Source organism: Pundamilia nyererei, unplaced genomic scaffold (assembly GCF_000239375.1).
Source record: "Pundamilia nyererei isolate P.nyererei 1_Seehausen unplaced genomic scaffold, PunNye1.0 scaffold00070, whole genome shotgun sequence".
NCBI classification, from domain to species: Eukaryota; Metazoa; Chordata; class Actinopteri; order Cichliformes; family Cichlidae; genus Pundamilia; species Pundamilia nyererei.
In genome coordinates, this window is record NW_005187471.1 from 1,815,945 (window position 1) to 1,836,250 (window position 20,306).

A 20,306-nucleotide genomic window follows, 5' to 3' on the forward strand; every position below is an offset into this window, starting at 1 on the left:
TGTTCTGCAGAAAAACAAACCCATTGTTCCTATTAATTAACAAACAAACAAATAGATTAGAATAGAATAGGAATGACAGGAGCTTGACCACACTTTCCCGACCCCTCCTCCTGCAGCGTGTGGTGCAGCTTGTTGCCAGCAGTTTGCCGCTCAGCTTCTTGCGGTCGCGAACTTATAGGCGGCTGCAGCGCTTCACGCCACCATGTTTCATTTTCAGAGTTACCAATGGCAACGAGGCAACACACGCGCAGCACACAGGCACTTCCCCTGTGAAGTTACTGTGCTCTTCAGTGCTCAATGCGGTAAGATGAAATGTCAAGAAGCTGCTGCAGATTTCTTGATTGTTTTTGTGTCATTCATTTATCCTCCTGTTTAATTACCTGTATTTTGTGCGCTCGGGCGTTTTCGTGCTCGGTCTTGTGTGTGTTGCTTCTGTAATGTTAGTAACTTCCTCTCTTGTCAAACTCGCACATGCACATACATCAGATAGCTCTACAGCTCTGCTACTTTGATAGACACTAGTTAAGAGTAAAGTAACTTGCCTGTAGGATTAGTAACGCATGGGAGCTTTGGATCCAAAGCTTGGTGTCCAGCTAAATTAAAAATTTACTTGAGCTAATCTTAATTTACATTTCCTCAGTCAACAGTTTAACTTCCTTTTTTGTTTTAAAAAAACCTTTGCTTTAGATAAATGAAAGCATCAGCCAAGGAGTAACCGTTTTTAGCCGTTATATCTAAATCTGTATCTATGACTTCCTGCCAGTTTCTAAGTGCAGTCAAATTCAGTCAAATGTCTTCATAGTCCGTAGCTTACCTATCATGTAAGCAAATATTTGACTGTTAGACTGTGTCATCATCCCCCCCCCCCCCCCCCCCATTTGTAACACCTGTAGTCTTATAGGATCCTATATATGCATTTTCTTGAGAGTCAGAAAAGCACAAGTGTCACTAATACCATAAACCATGGCTCTGTTGTCCTTATACGTGTGCCTTCCTGGCTGTGATGCAATAATATGTTTAGTTATCTGTGAAAACATAGGAAACTAAATGCAGTCAGGTATTATTCTGAATGAATTTGCCTGTCTCAAAGGATACTTGAATGATATTAAGGAGTAAATAGCACTTAGAGATGAGTTACTGTTGATCACAATCATTTACTGACTGATCTGTTGCAAATATCTATCTTATTAAGACCACTAAGAACTTAAAAGTAACTAACTAACAGGCTCTTGTGAAAGAAATCTTTGGAGACGTTTCATCTTTTAGGTTTTAAGTAGAACAATACAGCAAAATAATTCCGTTCAGTCTCCAGTTATATACCTTTCTGTCGCAGGCGGTGAATGGAAGAAGTGCCTCTATTGGATAGTAGACCTGCTTGTCCCTTCATGAAACCTGAGATTCAATTGGGCCTTCTCCTGCAGTGAAATTAGAAAGAAGCAGAGAGGAGGAGCAGAGGGGATGTCCCACACGGGACAGTTGTGAAGGATCTTTTGCTCTCAGCATCAGTGACACCACCTTGTCATTACAGCTGCAAGGAGACAACATGGCTTCTCCGAGGCAGCCAGGTCGATCGTCTGTGGACATAGCTAATGTGATGCAGAGACTGCAGGGTAAGTGGCACTCTTTTGCTCAGCTAGTTTACGGACACAACATCCTCTGCTCCTGCACTGCTGCACTGTAATATTGTGCTGATTCAAAGTCTGGCTGCACGCCCATCTGAAGTTTGCCAACATTTGCAATCCAGGATGCTCACACATGCAGGCTTACATTTATACATGCTCGCACACTTACAAAGTAGTATGTGAGCATGTGTGCTTACAGTTAGTAAACCTACTCTTAAAATAAATTTCTTGGCACTCTGCAAACTGTGTTGCCGGTTGATTTAAATAGTTTTAAAATGCCCAAAGTTTGCACTATAACATATGTGTTTCAGTACAAAGTTACACTACACTGCAGCTGACTTGTTCTCAAGCATTTGTAGGTTTTGAAAGCATAACAGAATCACACATTTGGCTAATTTGATATAGTGTGCACATGGTCCCTTTTGTCCAAGGCTTTTTTTCCAGGTAGTACGTAATCACATTTAGAGCATCAAGAAAAAATAATGTCGATTCCTGCAAATCTTGTGACCACACTACAAGAAGACATAGTGCGTTGTTTGGTGACCCAGACTGGGTAATTAAGAAGTTATTTGGAGGAACACAATTTGATTTATTTTGTGAATACGGTGAAATAAAGCACATGATTCATTTTCTTTTATCAGTTTGTCTTCACATCTTCACGTTAGATTTCATGTGAGTATTAGTAGGTCAAACTCTTAGTAAAGAGGCACACATTTTGACATCATGTCATGTCAAGTAGCATCAAGTCTTGTCACCAGTGCAGAGAACGCTGTGCTTCTTAAGTGCTAGAATGCTATTTAGTCAGAAAAGTTCTTTCAGTGAACTGATTTTTGCTCTTTAGTTGTAGGTTATTTTGGTTGTTGTTTATTTTTTGAGACAAGATAATGATTGCAAGAAACATTTAATCTCCCTCGAGTCTTGATAGGAGATACTGAATCGTAACAACAGTGCCTAACACAAGTGCACAGACAATGCACTGAACAAGACTAAAACCTGACACCCTTTCTGTCCTTGGTAAGAGAATAGGTCAATAACGCGAGTCTCTTTTTGTTGGCGTCCCCCTTTTGTTACAAGGGCATCAGGCCACAACCATCATTTCACAAGTCTGGTCAAGTCTGGCACAGGTTTAGTTGTATTTCAGATATACAGTATACTAGGAAATTTCACATCTTATGGCGTGTCGCCATAGATACTGTTATGTGTTATGAAAGGTTTGTCTGTGGTTGTGCCAGTGCTGCCCAGTTCCTGCTGCAGAGAAACCTCATTTCCTGTGCATTGCACAGCTATTTCACTTTGCTTAATGGTAAAATATGTTAACTAAAAGAAGGTTATAAATGTGTGACAAAGAACACTTTTGCGTGGCTGTTTTGATATCTTCATATTGGCTGAGCTGTACCCTGATGAGGGACTACCAGCTCACCCAGAGTTAATTGAAGCATGCTTGGATTGTTTCTTGACATTGCAGTATTGCCGAGTGATAAATATATGCCAAATCTCTTAGGTCTTACAAAGAAAATGATAAAAATCCTGTTAACGTTCACATGATCAGTGCACAGATGGCACGATCTGCACTGCAAAGTGCCAGCCGCTGTTGTGTTTCATGCCAGGAAGTGTATATTAGTCACATCTGGAAGACATTAGCGTGCCGGTGATTTTAGATGGCAATCGGCAAGGTGCTCTTGGCTTTTCCACTGGAAATCATATGCAGCTTCCTGTCAATTAAAGTATCCTACAGAGACAATTATTGCACACTCACTTTGAATGGAGCAACAGATGCATTATTGACAGCAAAGCCATTATGTAAAAAGGTAGATTAAGAACGTGTTGCTTCTATCATGGTTTCCCGCTGTTTGTCGCTTTCATTCAAAATCTTTATGATGGTTCACCTTGCAACCTTAAATGCCCTCGGGGTATAATTGATGCCTGTTAGTTGCCAGGTGGAGCATTCGTGACAGGCGTGTTCCTTTCATAATACGCTCACTGACTTCTTGTGGGTTTCACTCTAGTTGAGACCGTGTGTCAAACAGGATATGCGGAAACACAGCTGGTAAATTGTGTGCAGTGAATTGCGTGCGTAGGTTTCGGCCTTTCTGTGTAGTTTGCATGTACTGTGGGATTTCACAAGGTATTCTAGCTTCATCACAGTCTGAAGACATGCAGAAGAAGATGAAAATGGGTGGATGGATAAATGATCATTTAAAAAATGAAGAGCAAACACCGTTCAATCATGTTGTGGATATTGATGTTGCAAAGTTTGTTTACCAAGGAGCATTTTGCAACTTGGCATACATGTGTTTGTTGGCAACACATGTATGCCACAAACACAAATATCAAGAGTGGAAACAAAAACTTGTAACAAGCACGATCTGCATCACCATAATTATGTTGGTCCAGTATCGTCTTTGCAACTGACCAATCATGTTGTCTCGGCATTCTGTTAGCATTAGCCAATACGTTAGCTAATACTATTAGAACTGTCGCCAGCAAACCAACATGAGTAACTAATTTTGACTAACAGTAACGCTAACTTGATATCATATTTGTTACATTCCAATAATCAATAAACAAAATACTTGAAATGCCTGTTATTTGTTCCAGAAGAGAGTTTTACATTTTAAAAAAAAGGAAAATATTTCTTTTTTACTCCAAATTTCAAAGCTATGACATCACAACAGGGTGACTGGTCAGTTGCGATGTTGATCCTGGACCAACATTATGATGATTATGCAGGAACAACACCAACACATGTCTTCAAATTATTTTTCAGTCAGATCAGCAGCCCAAAATGTAGAGATATCCAGATTAAAAGATATAATTAGATATAAATGCTCACATGTAAAGGACTGCAACCAGTGAGTAACATTAGAGCAATAAATGTTTAGCGTGTGTCGCGTTCTTTGAGCTCTGAAAATCATACTTTTTGCTAAAACATATTCACAGCTTACATGTTGCCAGTGGTCACACTTTGATGTAAGAGTGCACCCGTTGTGTGCACCACAGTGGATTGTCGTTACATCATCAACAGAGTGACGGCAAGTAAATGAAAAAGAAAGAAAGAGAAGCATGCATGTCATCAGCCGAAAGAGATGCTTTTACTCTGCTGCGTCACTGACAGCTGGTGCAAACAGACAGCCATCAAACTCATTTTACCTCATGAACAAGGAGCCTAATTACTCTCCGCATCAGGCTGTTTTAGATTCCTAACATTGTAGAAGCTAGTTATTTCTCTGCAACAGCTTGTATTATGCTTATATGTCTTTGTTTTTGAAAATTAGATTACACCGTTGCCATATTACTATGAAGATAAGTAAGCCATTCTAAGTAACACATTCTCACTCATGCATTTCATATGGGGCTGGCTGGCTTGAGTCCAACTGCACATCATTTCTTGGCCTACTTGATTGTTGTTGGCCTGCTGGAGCTCAATTAGGGCTGCTGCCGACTAAATGGAACAAAAGTGAGCTTTTACAGTGCTCCCAGGTGACCACCGTTAGCCAGTGAAGCTGAGCACCGACTCTACAGTATTTCCAGTGGTATCATCTCTCCTAAGATCACCTTAAGTACCTCATTACTCACATGAATTGCAGGTGTTTTAGTGGTTTGATGTGTTGTGTGCTATTTCCAGTTGAGTGTATGCACTTTATTTGCCACTTATCTATTAGTATTATGTCATTGATGATTAAGTATGACACAAACATAACGACTCATGATTGCATGCTGTTTTAAATAGTCCTAGGCAGAGCTTTTAAATCCAGATAGTAAGGTGTGAGCTACCCGCTACCTGCATCTTTTTACAGGAAATGAGCCTTTTAAACAATTCAATTCAATTCAATTTTATTTATATAGCGCCTAATCACAACAAAAATTGCCTCAAGGCGCTTCATAGGTACAGAGAAAAACCCAACAATCATATGACCCCCTATGAGCAAGCACTTTGGCGACAGTGGGAAGAAAAAACTCCCTTTTAACAGGAAGAAACCTCCGGCAGAACCAGGCTCAGGGAGGGGCGGCCATCTGCTGCGACCGGTTGGGCTGAGAGTTCAGGACTCTGGACAGCTCCTTAATACCATGCTGAGCATTGCACCGAACAGCTGGAACATCAGGAAAAGTTCAATAAGTCTTAAGTTTATTGTTTTGTTCATTTTGATGTTCTCATTGTTTTTTGGGGTGGGATATCGAACATCAGTACTTTTGTTTCCTTGCATAGAATAACAAGAACTTGCTACTGATTGCCAGATTTTTATTGTTTTAACTCACTGAAGATAATTTATCTGAATTTCTCCCAGGCTCCGCATCTGGTTATATGTTTTCGCAAACCTTCCTGCCCCACATGCCGGTTTGTTCACCTTCTCCGGTTGGTACTAGGGGTCTGCCCTTCCTGCGAGCTGCTGCCAGTCTCACTGATGACTTTCCCAAACCCCAGTCTCAGGCCCAAGTCTTTTTCCACTCCATATGGCATTTTCTTTCCACAAATAATCATAATAATATTGGTCACACATGATTGGCTTCTTAACATGATACAGTTATTGTTTGACTCATACCTAAGCAGGAGTTTATCGAAAACAGTGCCTTTCATTTAAACAACACTTATAATTTGAGCGGCTTTAGACTGAAGAAAAAAGCAGAAAAAACATCTTTATATGTTAAGTTGTTCAACCACACCCATATTGGCACTAGTATCCAATATTTTTTTTACATGATTCCTGCCCTAGTTGCCTCTGATAGGAACAAAAACAGATCACTTCCTTTGTAGTTGAGATCTTTTCCTGGGTTGGACCTGAGTAATAGTTTTAGTACCTCTAAAAGCTTATTGTTCTCAGTATGGGCAGCTTTACGCGTCATTTTAAGAGTACCGATAACCTTTTGATGTTTAGATAAAAAACAGAAAAACATTTTCACCCAAATAGCTTTTCTGGGCCAGTTTCACCAGCAGTCTATAGAGCGATAATAATAGAACGGCAACCTCAGGCCTATTTTTAACATATCAGAGAGGCTTTTAGCATGCTGGTGGTCTTGAAAGAATAAAGGGATTTTTCTGCAGGAGCTGAGAAGGTATCATGTGCCATACTTAGTAACTGTTGTATGTTATATACAGGAGAGTTGAGTGGTAGTCAGACTGGTCAGAGCTGAGGGGGTTCTTCGAGGTCTTAATAGAACAATACGGGCACGCTTGAGAGCTTTAACATGCTTCTTTTTGTACAAAGGGGATCCCGGCGTGGGTGTGTCTGCTTTGACGTCACAATAGCATTGACACTGAGAGAGCAGGTGGTAGACATCACTCACTAGACTGCATTAATTATTAAGATTAGTTGTAGCATAGAGAGCTTTGTGAAGAAGTCTAATTTTGTTCTTTAATAAATAAACCTAAATGTAATTTATTTATTTGTGCTGTGAAAAAAGTAACTTGTTGAAGTTTTAGTTTTTGTTTGTCTTGGCTTTTTAATGCTTTTAAATGTGTCAGTCTCATAGAGGATTAGGCAAATCTAAGAGGCAAATACAGCCAAACGCACACACACACACACACACACACACAAACCAAGCTTAAATCGGGATAATGCATCCAGGGCTGTGACATCACCGCCTCCCGCATGCTGATTGGTGGAGCCATGCTTCAAGCTGAGCTCCCTCCAGCCTCAGATGGTACGATGATACAGCGAGGCAGTAGAGCGGGGGCTGTGCACATCCACACAGGCATGGCTCCTCTGGATGGGAAAAACACAGGAAGAAGGAAGGATGGGATTGTAAATCACCCTTTCTGTTAGGGTTTTCTGCTTTGCCGTTTGTGTGCGCGTGTGTATGTGTGTGTGCTTGTGTGAGTGTGTGTGTGTGTCAGGTTGAGGGTGTCAGGGAGGAGGGGACGTATTCATCACAGCCTCCAGCAGCTCTTTTGCTTTCACTGGGAAACCAGACAGCCAGATCTGTTTTGCTTCCTGCTGGAAAAAAGGTGCAAGGACATCTGGGTGTTTTTGTGTCAGTTTTTCCACTCTGGATTTTATTTTCTCGCGCACACATATATGCACACTGGAACTCATGAAATGCACAGGGCGAGAGCCGGAGAGTGGGGTGTAGAATGGCTCACTATAAGGATGTATCTGTCAGGAAGACTTCTTTAAATCTGGTGACTGGATTTTTTCAGTATCTTCGTGGTAAGTAGGGCATCATCTCTTGTCCGTGTGGTCGTATGTGGCTAATATGGGGCATAATATATCCTAATGCTTTGTAGGTGAATCCCTGCTTTGAGAACTAGTTAGCCTGCTGCCCAAACACAGCTCAGTGTTGCATCCTTGCATGTTCACATCTGTATGTACTTGCTATGCTTCAGTGGGCATCCCTAGTGCATCAGTGATGAAGCATTTGCCTGTGGGTTAACTTGATATCTTTGCTCCCTCTATAGTGTTCGCAATGCCTCCTTAAACACGTGACCACTGTCTATATCTCCAAGGGTGGATATTTGAAAATGGCCACTCTGTGTGGCATGCAGCATTAGCCAACTGGTATGTTTGACAGAGTGTTAGAAATCACTTCTCACCGTGTCAACAGCCAAAGCAAAGAAATGTGTTGTTTTTATTACACATCCTGAATAATGCATGAGGGATTTGGAATGAATATATTAATAGGCCACAAGAGAGGCTGAGGGTGACCTAAACAATCACACATGTTAACGCTGGACGTGCAGGGTTTGCGGGGTGAGAAACTGCCTCTCTACTCATCCTCTAATCTCCTGGTGTGACCTCCTTTGGAGCGCACTTCCCAGGAGGATCCTTTATACTAGACCTGGTAATCAACCGCACACATCTAAATAGTCCACAAATTATGCATGCGGACATACACGGTGCAGGAGTGCTCCAATGCTACCAGACATTATATAGTGTAAGTTATGACAAAATATTATTCTGACCGTGGAAGTCCAAAAATGGTTTCAAGTCACAAAAGTTTAAGCGAGATTATTATTTTATGTGTTTCATGATTTTTTTTTAGTAGTTTACTATGTGTGTTCGTTTCATCTGGTGGTTTGTTCACTATAAATATCACCAGTTCTTCTGGTGAGCCTAACGTTGGAGCATAATGTATCGGAGCATGCGATTTAGCGATCATGTGTTGACATGGACTATGTTCCTTTAATTTCCAGATGAGCAAGAGGCAGTGCAGAAGAGAACCTTCACAAAATGGATCAATTCTCATTTAGCCAAGGTAAGTGTGAGTTTCCATCCATGCAGTTCACTGCTTTCTTTACTTAACTAACCTAAATCACTTATAAACTATCGGAAATGTAATTTACAGGCTGATCAAACTCACTTAAAGCAACCTGTCAAACTTGTCATATTTATGTAGCTTCTATTTTCAAGCTGCTGACCTGTCAGATCTGTAAAAGGAAATGATTTTTGCCACGTGACAACACCAGCCTTTATAACACTGCACAAGACAAATGAATTTATCCAGTTAGCTGTAACTCCACATACATACAAACCTGTGATTCTTCAGCTTAGATCAGACAAAGATCAGTTCAGTTTTAAAGAATCACACTTGGAATATTTATAGTCAAAGTGAAATGGATTTAAGGATTAACTAAAAACTGGCGTTTGAGCTATGTGTTTGTAGTTTTTTTAGCGTTTGTGTGTCTTCTGTTTAGGAGTGCGTAAGTATGTGTGTTGGTGTTCGGCTATTCATGTACTCTGTGTGTGCGTCGGCGTGTGTGTGTGTGTTTGCGGAGAGGATTGGCAGGGACAGTGATGCAGTGTGCAGATGGAGAGCAAGAGGGTGAGGACTGTTCCCTGCAGGCCGTCGTCTGCTTATAAGGTTCATGCATGTAAATTACAAGGGCCTAATGCACAACAATAACACATGCCCACATGCTGTATTGCATCACAGTGGGACTGGAATGCGTCAGGAGCTAAATTAGATTGCGTCCGTTGATGTACTGCATACCAGAAATTACTCAAAATATAAATAACTAGCTGGGAATCTTTATGTAACTGCAGATGACACAGCAAAATGTGTAGCATGGGGCAACGCTGCTTGTTTTCAGTCTGGGATCTGGCAAAGGATTTGGTTTAGAGGGGGCCTTTTGTTGAGCCTGATCTGCCCACGATAGTTCAAAGCTTGGCTTCTAAAACTTTAGAAGAATCTGAGTAATGTGGTGGGCCAGAGTTGGGACGCGCTGTTGGTCTATTCATCATTATTCATGCACTGCGCTCAAGCTCACACACTGCGCATACCAATAGGACTAATGTAGCATAAGCCACATCATGAAAGCCATTTCACACAGTCAGGTTTGCACTGCAAACAGCTCCTGAGCAACCGCCTGATTTACCAGAAGAATTAACAGTGGCGACTTTTCTTCTCAATTTTTTTTTTTTTTTGTCATGAAAAAATTCTACATAAAGATTTGGTGCACTCGTGTATAAATATTTAAGAATCGCTTTGAATTAAATTAGCTTTTTATAGATGAGTGTTGAACAAAGTTTATCAAAGTTTGAACTTCCTCGAGTTGTCACACTTCCGTTCAGCCTTTGTGCCCATTTCCTCTGATATTGTGTTACTAAGCAACTTTCCAGTGATTCTCACTGTTTTTCCACTGCTAAGCGTTTGCTGATAGCGCAGTAATTTTTAAGTTTCCAGGGTACATGCGATTTTCCAAACTACAAAGGCTGCTTTATGCTGAAGGGCTGCTTTTTCTTTTTATCGAACAGAAATAAAATAGATCACGACATATAGATAAAACTCTTTAAACTTACATTCCTAAAATTGGGTCTCATACTTCAATGTGGATATTAAGCTGCAGTGTTGAAGGAGCAATGTGCATTTTAATTAGGTTGTATAAAAAGGTGAAAAATCACAGGAAAAACCCAAATGGTGATCCCACGCAGTGTTATACTGTCCGGGCATTTACTGAGATTTTTCATTTAGATCATACAGAGCTGAGCACAATAAGAGATTATCTAATGTTGTTTTGTGACAAAAAGACAAAACAGTACATGCAACCAGTAACAAGACAGTAGCTTGCTTCTTCATGCTGCTTTGCCCCAAATAGGCAGCCAACAGCATCCTGTCATGGAATATGTTGAGTTGTGAAATGGCCCGTATACAGTGCCAAATAAAGAATTCCCATGGTGAGCTTTGCTTTTAATTACAGCTTCACTGTGCTGAATAAATAAACATGTGTTCTGGTTATTTATTCTGTGCTGAACGTGTAAAACAGTACGTCATAACGCTGTCATTCATGTTGGAGAATCTGCAGTTCTGTAAAAGTGTGGATATGATATCAGGAGACAGTAACCGGTTAGGGTTAAATGAGTACCACCGCCTCAGGACTGGGCACCAAGCCACTGTTGAGGAAAAGGCACCATCTTTTCAGCTGCAGGGAGGCTGTGTAGTTGTTGCTAACAAGCTTGTTTCTCACAAACAGCCTTTGGTTTCTCCTCTTTGCTGTAATGTGCTGGTATCCTTCGATATGCCAGACTTCATAGTGTAATGGTTTAGCTTCTAATTACTGCAGATTTTCATGACATTTTTGCTTCTGCACATTAAAACCATCTTCTCTCCTTCAGCATAAACCACCACTGGAGGTAAATGACCTGTTTGAGGACATCAAAGATGGGGTGAAGCTCTTGGCACTGCTTGAGGTCCTGTCTGGCCAAAGACTTGTAAGTATTTATTCTTTTTCAGGATCTAGGCATAAATTATATGAATTTACATTCATGTGAAAAAGAAAGATTGCACAGGACTTTCAATTTACAGTCCTGTGAAAAACTAATTACGCTCCATGATGCAGGTGCCTTGTAACACCTTTAGAAGCAATAACTTTGATTGCTTTCTCTATGATTTTATCATCTCTCACTTTGTTGTGAGAACATTTTGGCCCATTCTTTTAATCCTGCTTCAGTTCAGTGAGGGTTGCAGACATTCTGTCTGAAGGTACCACCACAGCATTTTAGTCACCTTGAGGTCAGGACCAGTGCAACACCTTGATGCTTTTATTTTTAAGCCATTCAAGTTGTAGATTCGCAGATATGCTTGAGATCATTGTCCTATGGCGGAACCCATTTTCGGTAAAGCTATAGCTATTGGACAGATGGTTTCACATTTGACTCTAAAATACAGAGGAGTTCATGGCCACTGTACTTCAAAATTAAATACTGTGTTTGTTTTTGTGTGATTGTGGGCAGAACTCTTCACTTTGGTCTCGTTTGTGTAAAGAACATTATTCTAAGAGTCTTTTAGGTTGTTCAGATCCAACTTTTCAAACCTAACCTGTGCTGCCATGTTCTCGTCTGACAACCATTCTGAACAAGCCTTATTTGTTTAGTCTTTCTTGAATTGGGCCTGTAGATTCTGAGTTGTAGCTCTTGGATGTTCTGGAATTTCTCCGAGGATTGCATGGTTTGACCTTGGGCTGAATTTGCAGGGAAGTCCACTTCTGGGAAGTTCTGCATGTTTTCCACTTGCAAAAAAACGTTCTCATCGTGTAATGATGGACTTCAAATTGCTTCAAAATAGCCTTATAACCCTTCTCAGACTAATGTTCAGCAACAATTGCTTCTCTTATGTAGTTATTAATGTTTTGACATTGTATTAACACGCATCTGAATGCTCCAGACCTGCAACCTGCCAAAATATGTGCTTTTACTGGGGTGGTCACACTTGCTGATAATCAGTTAATAAAGTGGATTTGATTAGCAGCAATTGACTGCTACTTACCTCGTAATTAATATGGAAGCACTAAGCGTGTACTTAGGTTTTTACAGGACCATACAGTATGTGGGGTTTTAATGTTAATGTTCTATTCTGTTAAATGAAGATGCTAGCAAAACCTACGTAATGATTTATTTTGTCCTGTGTTTAAAACAACAAGCAAATCCAGTAGTATATATTATACTGTAAACTTAGACATCTAAGTTTCATTGAAAAGGTAAACATTTAGTCGTGGATTACTGTACAAGGACTTAATTTTGATCTCAGCCTCCCCGCTGTGAGGAGCTGTTAGTACTACAGTGCCGCTATTTCACTCTCTCCTGACACACAAATACAGAAACACACACACACACGCGCTGACCCAGATTCTGTTTTGCAAGTTCTGATTAGACCTGTCTTGATACAGACTTCCATGTCATCTGTAAAGCTGTTGGTTGGCAAATGAGTCATTCACTCTTTTCATGGTGAACAGTGTTTGAGGATTTCACTTACCGCTTTGGTCGTATTAGATCAGCCAAGATTTTAATATAGACAGATATGATTGGTTCTAACTCATGCTTTAAAGCTTGGGATTGTACTTTTTTTCTCAAAGCAACTTTGGCACTCTGCTGTTAATTTATATACGAAAAGTCCTGCTAATTCTCACAGACCACTCCCTGTGTGTTACAGTGAGTCAGGGGTAGCTGCAAACAAACACAGCTTTTGTGGGATTAATAAAGTTATCTGAACCTGAATTTTACAAATTAGATGGCAGATGGTTGGATGAAGATATCCTTAACTTTAATGAGCTAGCTAAATTTTCACTTTCTGTCCTTTCTGTCTTAAGCCTCGTGAGCAAGGCCGCCAGCTGAAGAGGATCCACTGGGTTTCCAACATCGGCACTGCACTCAAATTCCTCGAAGGCAGGAAGGTAAGCATGCAGTCCTAATGACAATTTGACCTTTCACAGTAAATTTTGTCAAGTATTTTTCTTCCACAACTGAATATAATACTTGAAATATGTGACATGTCTTCAAGAAGTCAAGGTATGGCTAATAACCCCCGAGAAAAAGCTTTTGATTGGCTATTTGGTTAGTATGCATGAGGTAGCTGTCGGTAGAAAATGCACTACGTTTAGAGAAGCAGGAAACGGGACTTCTTGATTACATAAGCCATCTCTAAATCTCTTGGCTCTGTTGAAGCCTGTGTCCCACTTTCATTGGAGTTCCCTCAGGACTGAGACTTCTATTGTTGTGATCTCTCTCCCATCACGTGTGGCTTCAGTCTGTGTATCGAGGATCACCGGTCAGTCGCCAGTAAACGCCCTGTGTGATCATATGCTGTATGCATCCTTTTCTTTTGATGCACGATGTAGACTATGCAATGCTTGGATACAATCATTTGTTTTCTATAAATGTAGCCATTAAGCTTTTCTACTGATGTGTGTTTAAAGCATTTTGACTACACCACTGATTACTGGTATGTTTGGCTCCCTAAATTCCAAAAGCAGAGATGCGAACATGACAAATTGTAGCAGTTCTTCAATGCAGGGTTTGAAACGCTGTGTTGCATCTGCTTTCGCTTTAACCTTTAGTTGAATACTTTTCTTTTGTTCATCTGGTTGACTCTTCATTGTGGCTGTTTGTGCCTTCTGCCAGTGACAATACTTAACTGCATCAAAGACGTGGCTTTGATGACTTTGAACAAAAAAAGCTTGCAGATTTCTTTGGACTGTGTAACTGAAAGGGTTCTTTTGGGTTGAACGTCTCACTTCTAGACTGCCTGAATATGACTTAACTCTCATAATAACCGTTCGCTTGGCTTTTGTTTCAGATCAAACTTGTTAACATTCATGCAACTGACATCGCAGATGGCCGACCATCAATTGTCCTTGGGTTGATATGGACTATTATCCTCTACTTCCAGGTAATACTTCATCTCTCTTTAAATCCCAAAAGTTTTATTACATTGTCTCTTTCCAAGGTGAGTTGCTCTCCTGCAAGTAACACCCTCTGATCATTTTTTATGGTCAACATTTAATGTATTGCTAATCTTTATGCTGTCTAACCTTTACAAAGGACAAAGTATGTAAGTCAAGCAGCCTAAAGGTGATGTTAAAAATTACAGATGCAGGGAAATCTCAAGACATGCTGCCATGTTCTCCTTGTTTTCTCTTCTTTTCTCTCAACTAGATTGAAGAGCTAACCAGTAACCTGCCAGCCCTTCAGGCTCTATCCAACAGCAACTCTTCCGTGGAGAGTATTACCAGCTCTGGAACAGGAAGCCCTCCAATGAAGAGAAAGGTGGTCAACAAATTTAAGGGCAATGCCAAGAAGGCACTGCTCCAATGGGTGCAGTGTACAGCAGCCAAGTATGTCACTTTAAAAATCATCATCATGATATATATCATATCGGAAAGGTTCGTGTATGCAAAGTCTGCAAAATGAACATTTTCACATTTTTCTTTTTTAAGGAATTTTGGAATTGAGGTGAAGGACTTTGGTCCCAGTTGGCGTGATGGCGTTGCATTCCAGTCAGTGGTGCACGCCATCAGACCTGACCTGGTGGACATGGAGGTGGTACGGCGAAGAAGCAACAGGGAGAATTTGGAGGAGGCCTTTTCACTCGCAGAAAACGAGTTGGGCATTCCCCGTCTGCTGGATCCAGAAGGTGTCCTTGACCTTTTCAACAGCTCGCATTAATTATTCCAGAGTTGCAGGCTATTCTTGCAAAGTGGTATTGAGCATGCATGCTTAACTGTTGAGTGTATGTTTGCTAGTGTTTTAGCACAGGAAATTGTGCTGCTAAGTTGTGTGGTGGAAAATACCACCTTACAGAGGATTAATATTCTGTGCTATCTGTAGCTCTGAGTTTCAGTCTGTGTAGAAGCAGTCTGCAGCAGCTCTGCAGTCCTGTCTTCTGTAGCAGAGTCGTGATGCTTTATTGCAGCTACACATTGAAATGCCTTTGCTTTTACAGGAGCTTGACCCCGTTTTCTAGAAACATCAGGTCAAGGATGGAAATGAAAAAGACATGTATAATTAGCTGACAGGCCTTGGGAGAGTTATCCTAAGGACACAAAGTATTTATGTGCCATACTGACTTAATACCAAAAGTAATGACTATGTCAGATATCCTCCTCATCATAGCACATTTTACCTTTAATACTGACAGGATTATTAAACGTCTCAATATATTTGCATCCATTTTTCAATATGATTCTTTTTGTATTCTTTCAACAAGTGCAGTGGACAATGTTTATGTTAATCTGCAGATGTGGACGTAGACAAGCCAGACGAGAAATCCATCATGACATACGTGGCGCAGTTTCTGAAGCACTATCCAAACCCCCATCATTCTGAGACCGACGGTCAGCAAGATGAGGTAGCTAACCCTAAATTTATCATTTATTTTTCAAGTGTATGTAGGCAGTGATAGTTTGGGGTAAAATGGGGATTAGAATGAATGTGTAACTACATACGTTACTACATTTAAATTTGTACTTGGTGCCTACAGTTTTTCCAAAAACTGCCGACATACAGAGAACAGTCCATACTTAATGAAAGTTGCTTCATCTGCTGCTGAGCAAAAGTTTTGAATAGCTGTGTCTGCTTATATGTGATTCTTGTCATTTTATCACATAAAGCTTAAGTGAGATAAAGCAATCATTGCATGATCACAGCATAAATATAATCACCAATATAGTTTTCCATCAACATGGGCTCATTTAATTTCGTTCTTTAATTTATTTTTTGTGCACATTAAGCTGCTTCTTGGCTCAATTCCAACTTTTGCACTGTCAGTGCCAGTGCTCCAGGTGAGCGTTCAGGTCACGGCGCTGCATGCTTCCTGTTTTTGAGTGAATGTCCACCTCGATCTTGTTCCATTTTCTATCCACTTTATTTCTTTTTCCCTTGCTGTTCTAATGCTTTTATCACATATTTGCATCTCTCCGCTTTCCTGGATAGTTTGGTCCCCAAGATATAGAGCAAATGCTTGAGGTATGTTCAACTTAAAAGACTAAATCAGAGTTTCTAACAAGATACTGTCTGTACACCCTTTTCTTCTACCTTAACTTTTAAAACTATTTAGTCCTTAAATGTAGAGGTTGTGTTTGCGTGTGGGTCTCTTTGCAAGTTGAGTCTTGAGTCTAATCTTTAACTGTATGGGTTCGGCATGTCATTTTTACTTGAGATTCCCATTGGCCTGCTTATAATGAAAGAGATTAGGTCTGTTCCCAATCTAAGCTGTATGTGTGCTGATTGTGACAGAGAGAGGAGCGGAAGATGCTGAGAGAACTAAAGGTGTTTTTAGATCAGCTGGAGAGAGATGTGCTCCGGGCCCAAGGAACAGAGGGAAGCCTTGCTGACAAGTACCAGGTTAGTGAGGTGTGGCAAATGGACTGTAGCATTCTTCTTTGGAAAACTCATTTAGCAATGTGTGTCTCCTTTTTTTTAGGCATTTAAGAACTTCCGTGTCCAGTATGAAATGAAGAAAAAGCAGACAGATCCACTCTTACAGCCAGTCCAAAAGGATGGCAAGCTCTCTGTGGATCAAGCTCTGGTCAAGCAGGCCTGGGACCGTGTGTCTACCAGGGTAATTGTACTGCATGAATAATTCATTATGGGCCACATAGACAGCAGGAAAATTTGTGATAATTAACCACACATGAATTAAATAAAACCTGATGATTAGCAATAATCATTCTTTTTTAGTTGTTGTTCTTTTCTTGGCTAAAAAGATTGGATTGATGCACTGGAGGCTCTGAGAAACACCAGTCAGGGTTCATCTATTTACTCGTTGCCAATGAAAGTTCAGTGGGGTGCAAGCGGTTTGTTCAGAGGGGGAGGAGATGGGAACAGAGACGATTTTGTTCACGGGGCGGTCTACTCCTCGAGACCTCCACAGCTTGTCTAGACTTGCATAACACTCTTTTGTGGCCTGATTGCTTGTGACCATGTGGAAATGTTATGCCCAGCATAGCCTCCTGTACGGTGGGATCTTGCTTTGGTAGAGTGGTTTTGTTTAATGAGTGTCAATTGCAGCTGCTCGACTGGCACATCCATCTGGACAAGTCCCTGCCTGGGCCTCTGGGAGTGATTGGCGCCTGGCTGCACAGAGCCGAGATGGCTCTGAGAGAGGACATTCCCATCCAACATGCTCATGAGGAGACAGCCAATGTTCTTCACAGAAAACTAGAGCAGCATAAGGTAGCATAGCTTACCTTTTAGTCTTTACGTGTTGTGGGGTTAACTTTGTTTTGGACGATATGAAGAAACAGGTGCTTGTTTAATCTTGCAGGAGGTATTGAAAAGCTTGGAGTCCCACAGGCAAACCTTTCAGCAGATCCACAGGGACAGATCGGTGAATGGGGTACCTGTCCCACCCGAGCAGCTCCAGGATATGGCAGAACGGTAAGATCTTTGTCAGGATAAGTGCATTTTTCTTTGCCGTTTCATGATTTCTTTTTTTGCACTTTTCAAAATAATAACAGACCATTTGTTTAATTTGCAGGTTCAACTTTGTGTCTACATCATCACACGCTCACTTGATTAAGCTGGAATTCTGGGAAATGAAGTATCGACTGATGGCATTTCTTATGTTGGCTGAATCAAAACTCAAGTCGTGGATCATTAAATACGGCCGACGGGATTCAGTTGAACTCCTCTTGCAAAGCTACCTTGTAAGTTGAAATCATAGGAATTGTAGTCTGGGTTTTTAAAAGACATCAAACCAACGAGCGTTTCTCTTTCTGTTTCAGACATTCGTTGAAGGCCACAGATTTTTTGAGCAGTATGAGACAATCTTCACAGGTCTCAAGCAAGCTGCAGAGGTTTATGTTAAATCTGACAGTTCAAGTAAGTCTCTTTGCATTTTTATTTCTAAGCTGCTTTTTTATTTGTGCATACTATATGCAAGTGTTTTAATTTGGGCTTCTAGTAAACAGACTTACTGTTGATTTCACGTTACAGGGTCTAAGACCTGTAACAGAGGTAAGTCCAAAAACAGTCCAAACTTTGCCTGATCCTGAGCCATTTCTGTCTGCAAATAGGGGGCTGCACTTCTTGTTTCTCTCTCTTTAAAATCCCCAAACTATGAAATCATGCATAATGCATGCAGTAACAATAATTGGAATGCTTTTTTAGCATGATTTTTCTGACCTAACACACTAGCATCAACCATGAGGCCAAATCATCAGCGGACATAATCAAATGCTTTGTATACAGGTGGCAACCATGTAGATTTTGGTTTAACTGAACTACTGTTTCTATTCTCTGTTTTAAGTTGATGAAGCAGAGGGGGTGAGTAAATTCCTCAGTGATACCACAGCTCAGTGGAAGAACCTGGCTTTGGAGGTGCGCAGTGTACGGAGCATGCTGGAGGAGGTGATCGCTAACTGGGAGAAGTACAGCAGCACAGTGGCAGCTCTGCAGGCTTGGCTAGAGGATGCAGAGCAGATGCTCAGCCAGTCAGAGAATGCCAAACGTGTAAGTGCATTCAGATAATAGAAAAAACAATATTTTCTGTACAATTTATGTTGATTTTTTAAAAACATGAATAGAAAGAAAAGCATATTTTTCTCTTTGGCCAAGGAGTGTACAGTTAAAGTTGTGTTGCCTTTTTTATTTTTCTTTGTTACAGGACTTTTTCAGAAACTTCTCCCACTGGATCCAGCAGCACATGGACATGAACGATGCCGGGAACTTTCTCATTGAGACGTGTGACGATACGGTCTCACGGGATCTAAAGCAGCAACTTCTGCTGCTGAATGGGAGATGGAGGGAACTGTTTGTTAAAGTCAAACATGTAAATGCAACACACTTTGGAACAACACATGCACCACCAAAAAATATCGAATTGTACTTATTATCCAAACAGCTGCAAGTTTTAACGATTTGGACAAAAATATTGTGGTATCTTTTATTTCACTTGCAGTATGCAAGAGCAGATGAGGTGGATAAATTGAGGCAAGACTACCAAGACGGGATTAATACACTGAAGATGTTCATGGATGCAACCAATGAGAAGATGACAGCTCCTATCCAAGTATCTTTTCTAAATTGCAGAGCCTTTGTCCAAGATGTTGAGGTAAATCTGCTTTCTCAACTTAGATAAATCCTTATGTATTCTCTATTATATGATATATCATAATTTTTTTCAACTTCCTCTAGGAAATTAAGCACAAATTGCCAGCTATGGAAGCAGCTTGTAAGGCAGCAAGCCGCACAGCTCAGCTGTTAACCAAAGACACTCCACAAGAGGAAGTTTCACAGATGATGACTGTGATGGCTTCAATCAAAGAGCAGCTGAGTAACGTGTGTACAAGTCTATATAGATTACATGGCCTTACTTTAATGTGTGATTAAAATAGAAATCCTGCTGCTTAACACCACTGCATCTTACTTACTTTATTAGCTTTTTTGCACTACTTTGTATTCCTGAGCAAAGGAGGTCTTTAAATGAAATCCAAGCTGTGAGATTTAACCTCTTAGATTTTCTAGCCCATGGTTTATTAAAATTAAATCAAGAACTGCCACTTCCTACAACATCAAATGTACCATTTTTATTAAGAAAATAAAAGCTAAACTGCTTTTTTACTCTAATAGAACATTTTGTTTTTACATACTGACATTTTTAAAAAAAAATCATAATGGATGGATAACCTGTATTGAACTTAAGGATAATGAAGTTTTTTTATGATGAAATATTATTACCATTTCTCTCCTCCAATCAGATACGGGAGAGATGTTTGCCTCTGCTTCGGGAGTCTCAATCGCTTTTACCTCCACTGGAGGAAATGGAGAAGAATATCACAGGCTTCTACCAAGCTCTGGAGAAGGCTAGTCATATCACCAGCACCACCGACTCGGAGGGACCAGTAGACTTTAAACAGAAATGCCAGGTGAGTAACTGTGAAATACACTGAGGCATTTTAGTAGTTCGGATTTCCAGCAGATTTATGTATGTTTTAGCCTAAACTAACTAACCTAAGCTAACACCCTACCTGTCATT

At 40.5% G+C, this 20,306-nt stretch overlaps 1 protein-coding gene across 10 annotated transcripts in view; it reads left to right on the forward strand.

The window, feature by feature from the left end:
* The first annotated feature begins 108 nt into the window (after positions 1-108).
* The window catches only part of syne1b (spectrin repeat containing, nuclear envelope 1b), a 75,399-nt gene continuing 55,201 nt past the window's right edge, over positions 109-20,306 (forward strand). For 4 of the 10 annotated variants that reach the window (XM_013911720.1, XM_013911725.1, XM_013911726.1 and 1 more), the window contains exons 1-21: positions 7,281-7,768; positions 8,752-8,813; positions 11,171-11,266; positions 13,141-13,224; positions 14,127-14,219; positions 14,486-14,664; positions 14,767-14,963; positions 15,568-15,677; positions 16,060-16,110; positions 16,565-16,672; positions 16,752-16,889; positions 17,339-17,503; positions 17,595-17,707; positions 17,808-17,976; positions 18,055-18,151; positions 18,266-18,286; positions 18,579-18,781; positions 18,936-19,100; positions 19,230-19,382; positions 19,466-19,609; positions 20,029-20,196. In XM_013911720.1, coding sequence (XP_013767174.1) covers positions 7,693-7,768; positions 8,752-8,813; positions 11,171-11,266; positions 13,141-13,224; positions 14,127-14,219; positions 14,486-14,664; positions 14,767-14,963; positions 15,568-15,677; positions 16,060-16,110; positions 16,565-16,672; positions 16,752-16,889; positions 17,339-17,503; positions 17,595-17,707; positions 17,808-17,976; positions 18,055-18,151; positions 18,266-18,286; positions 18,579-18,781; positions 18,936-19,100; positions 19,230-19,382; positions 19,466-19,609; positions 20,029-20,196 — 2,592 coding nt within the window. In that variant the 5' untranslated portion in view covers positions 7,281-7,692. Of the gene's footprint in view, positions 303-1,528; positions 1,611-7,280; positions 7,769-8,751; positions 8,814-11,170; positions 11,267-13,140; positions 13,225-14,126; positions 14,220-14,485; positions 14,665-14,766; positions 14,964-15,567; positions 15,678-16,059; positions 16,111-16,261; positions 16,295-16,564; positions 16,673-16,751; positions 16,890-17,338; positions 17,504-17,594; positions 17,708-17,807; positions 17,977-18,054; positions 18,152-18,265; positions 18,287-18,578; positions 18,782-18,935; positions 19,101-19,229; positions 19,383-19,465; positions 19,610-20,028; positions 20,197-20,306 lie in introns of those variants that run through there. The other 6 variants (XM_013911729.1, XM_013911728.1, XM_013911721.1 and 3 more) reach the window with 5 other exon arrangements.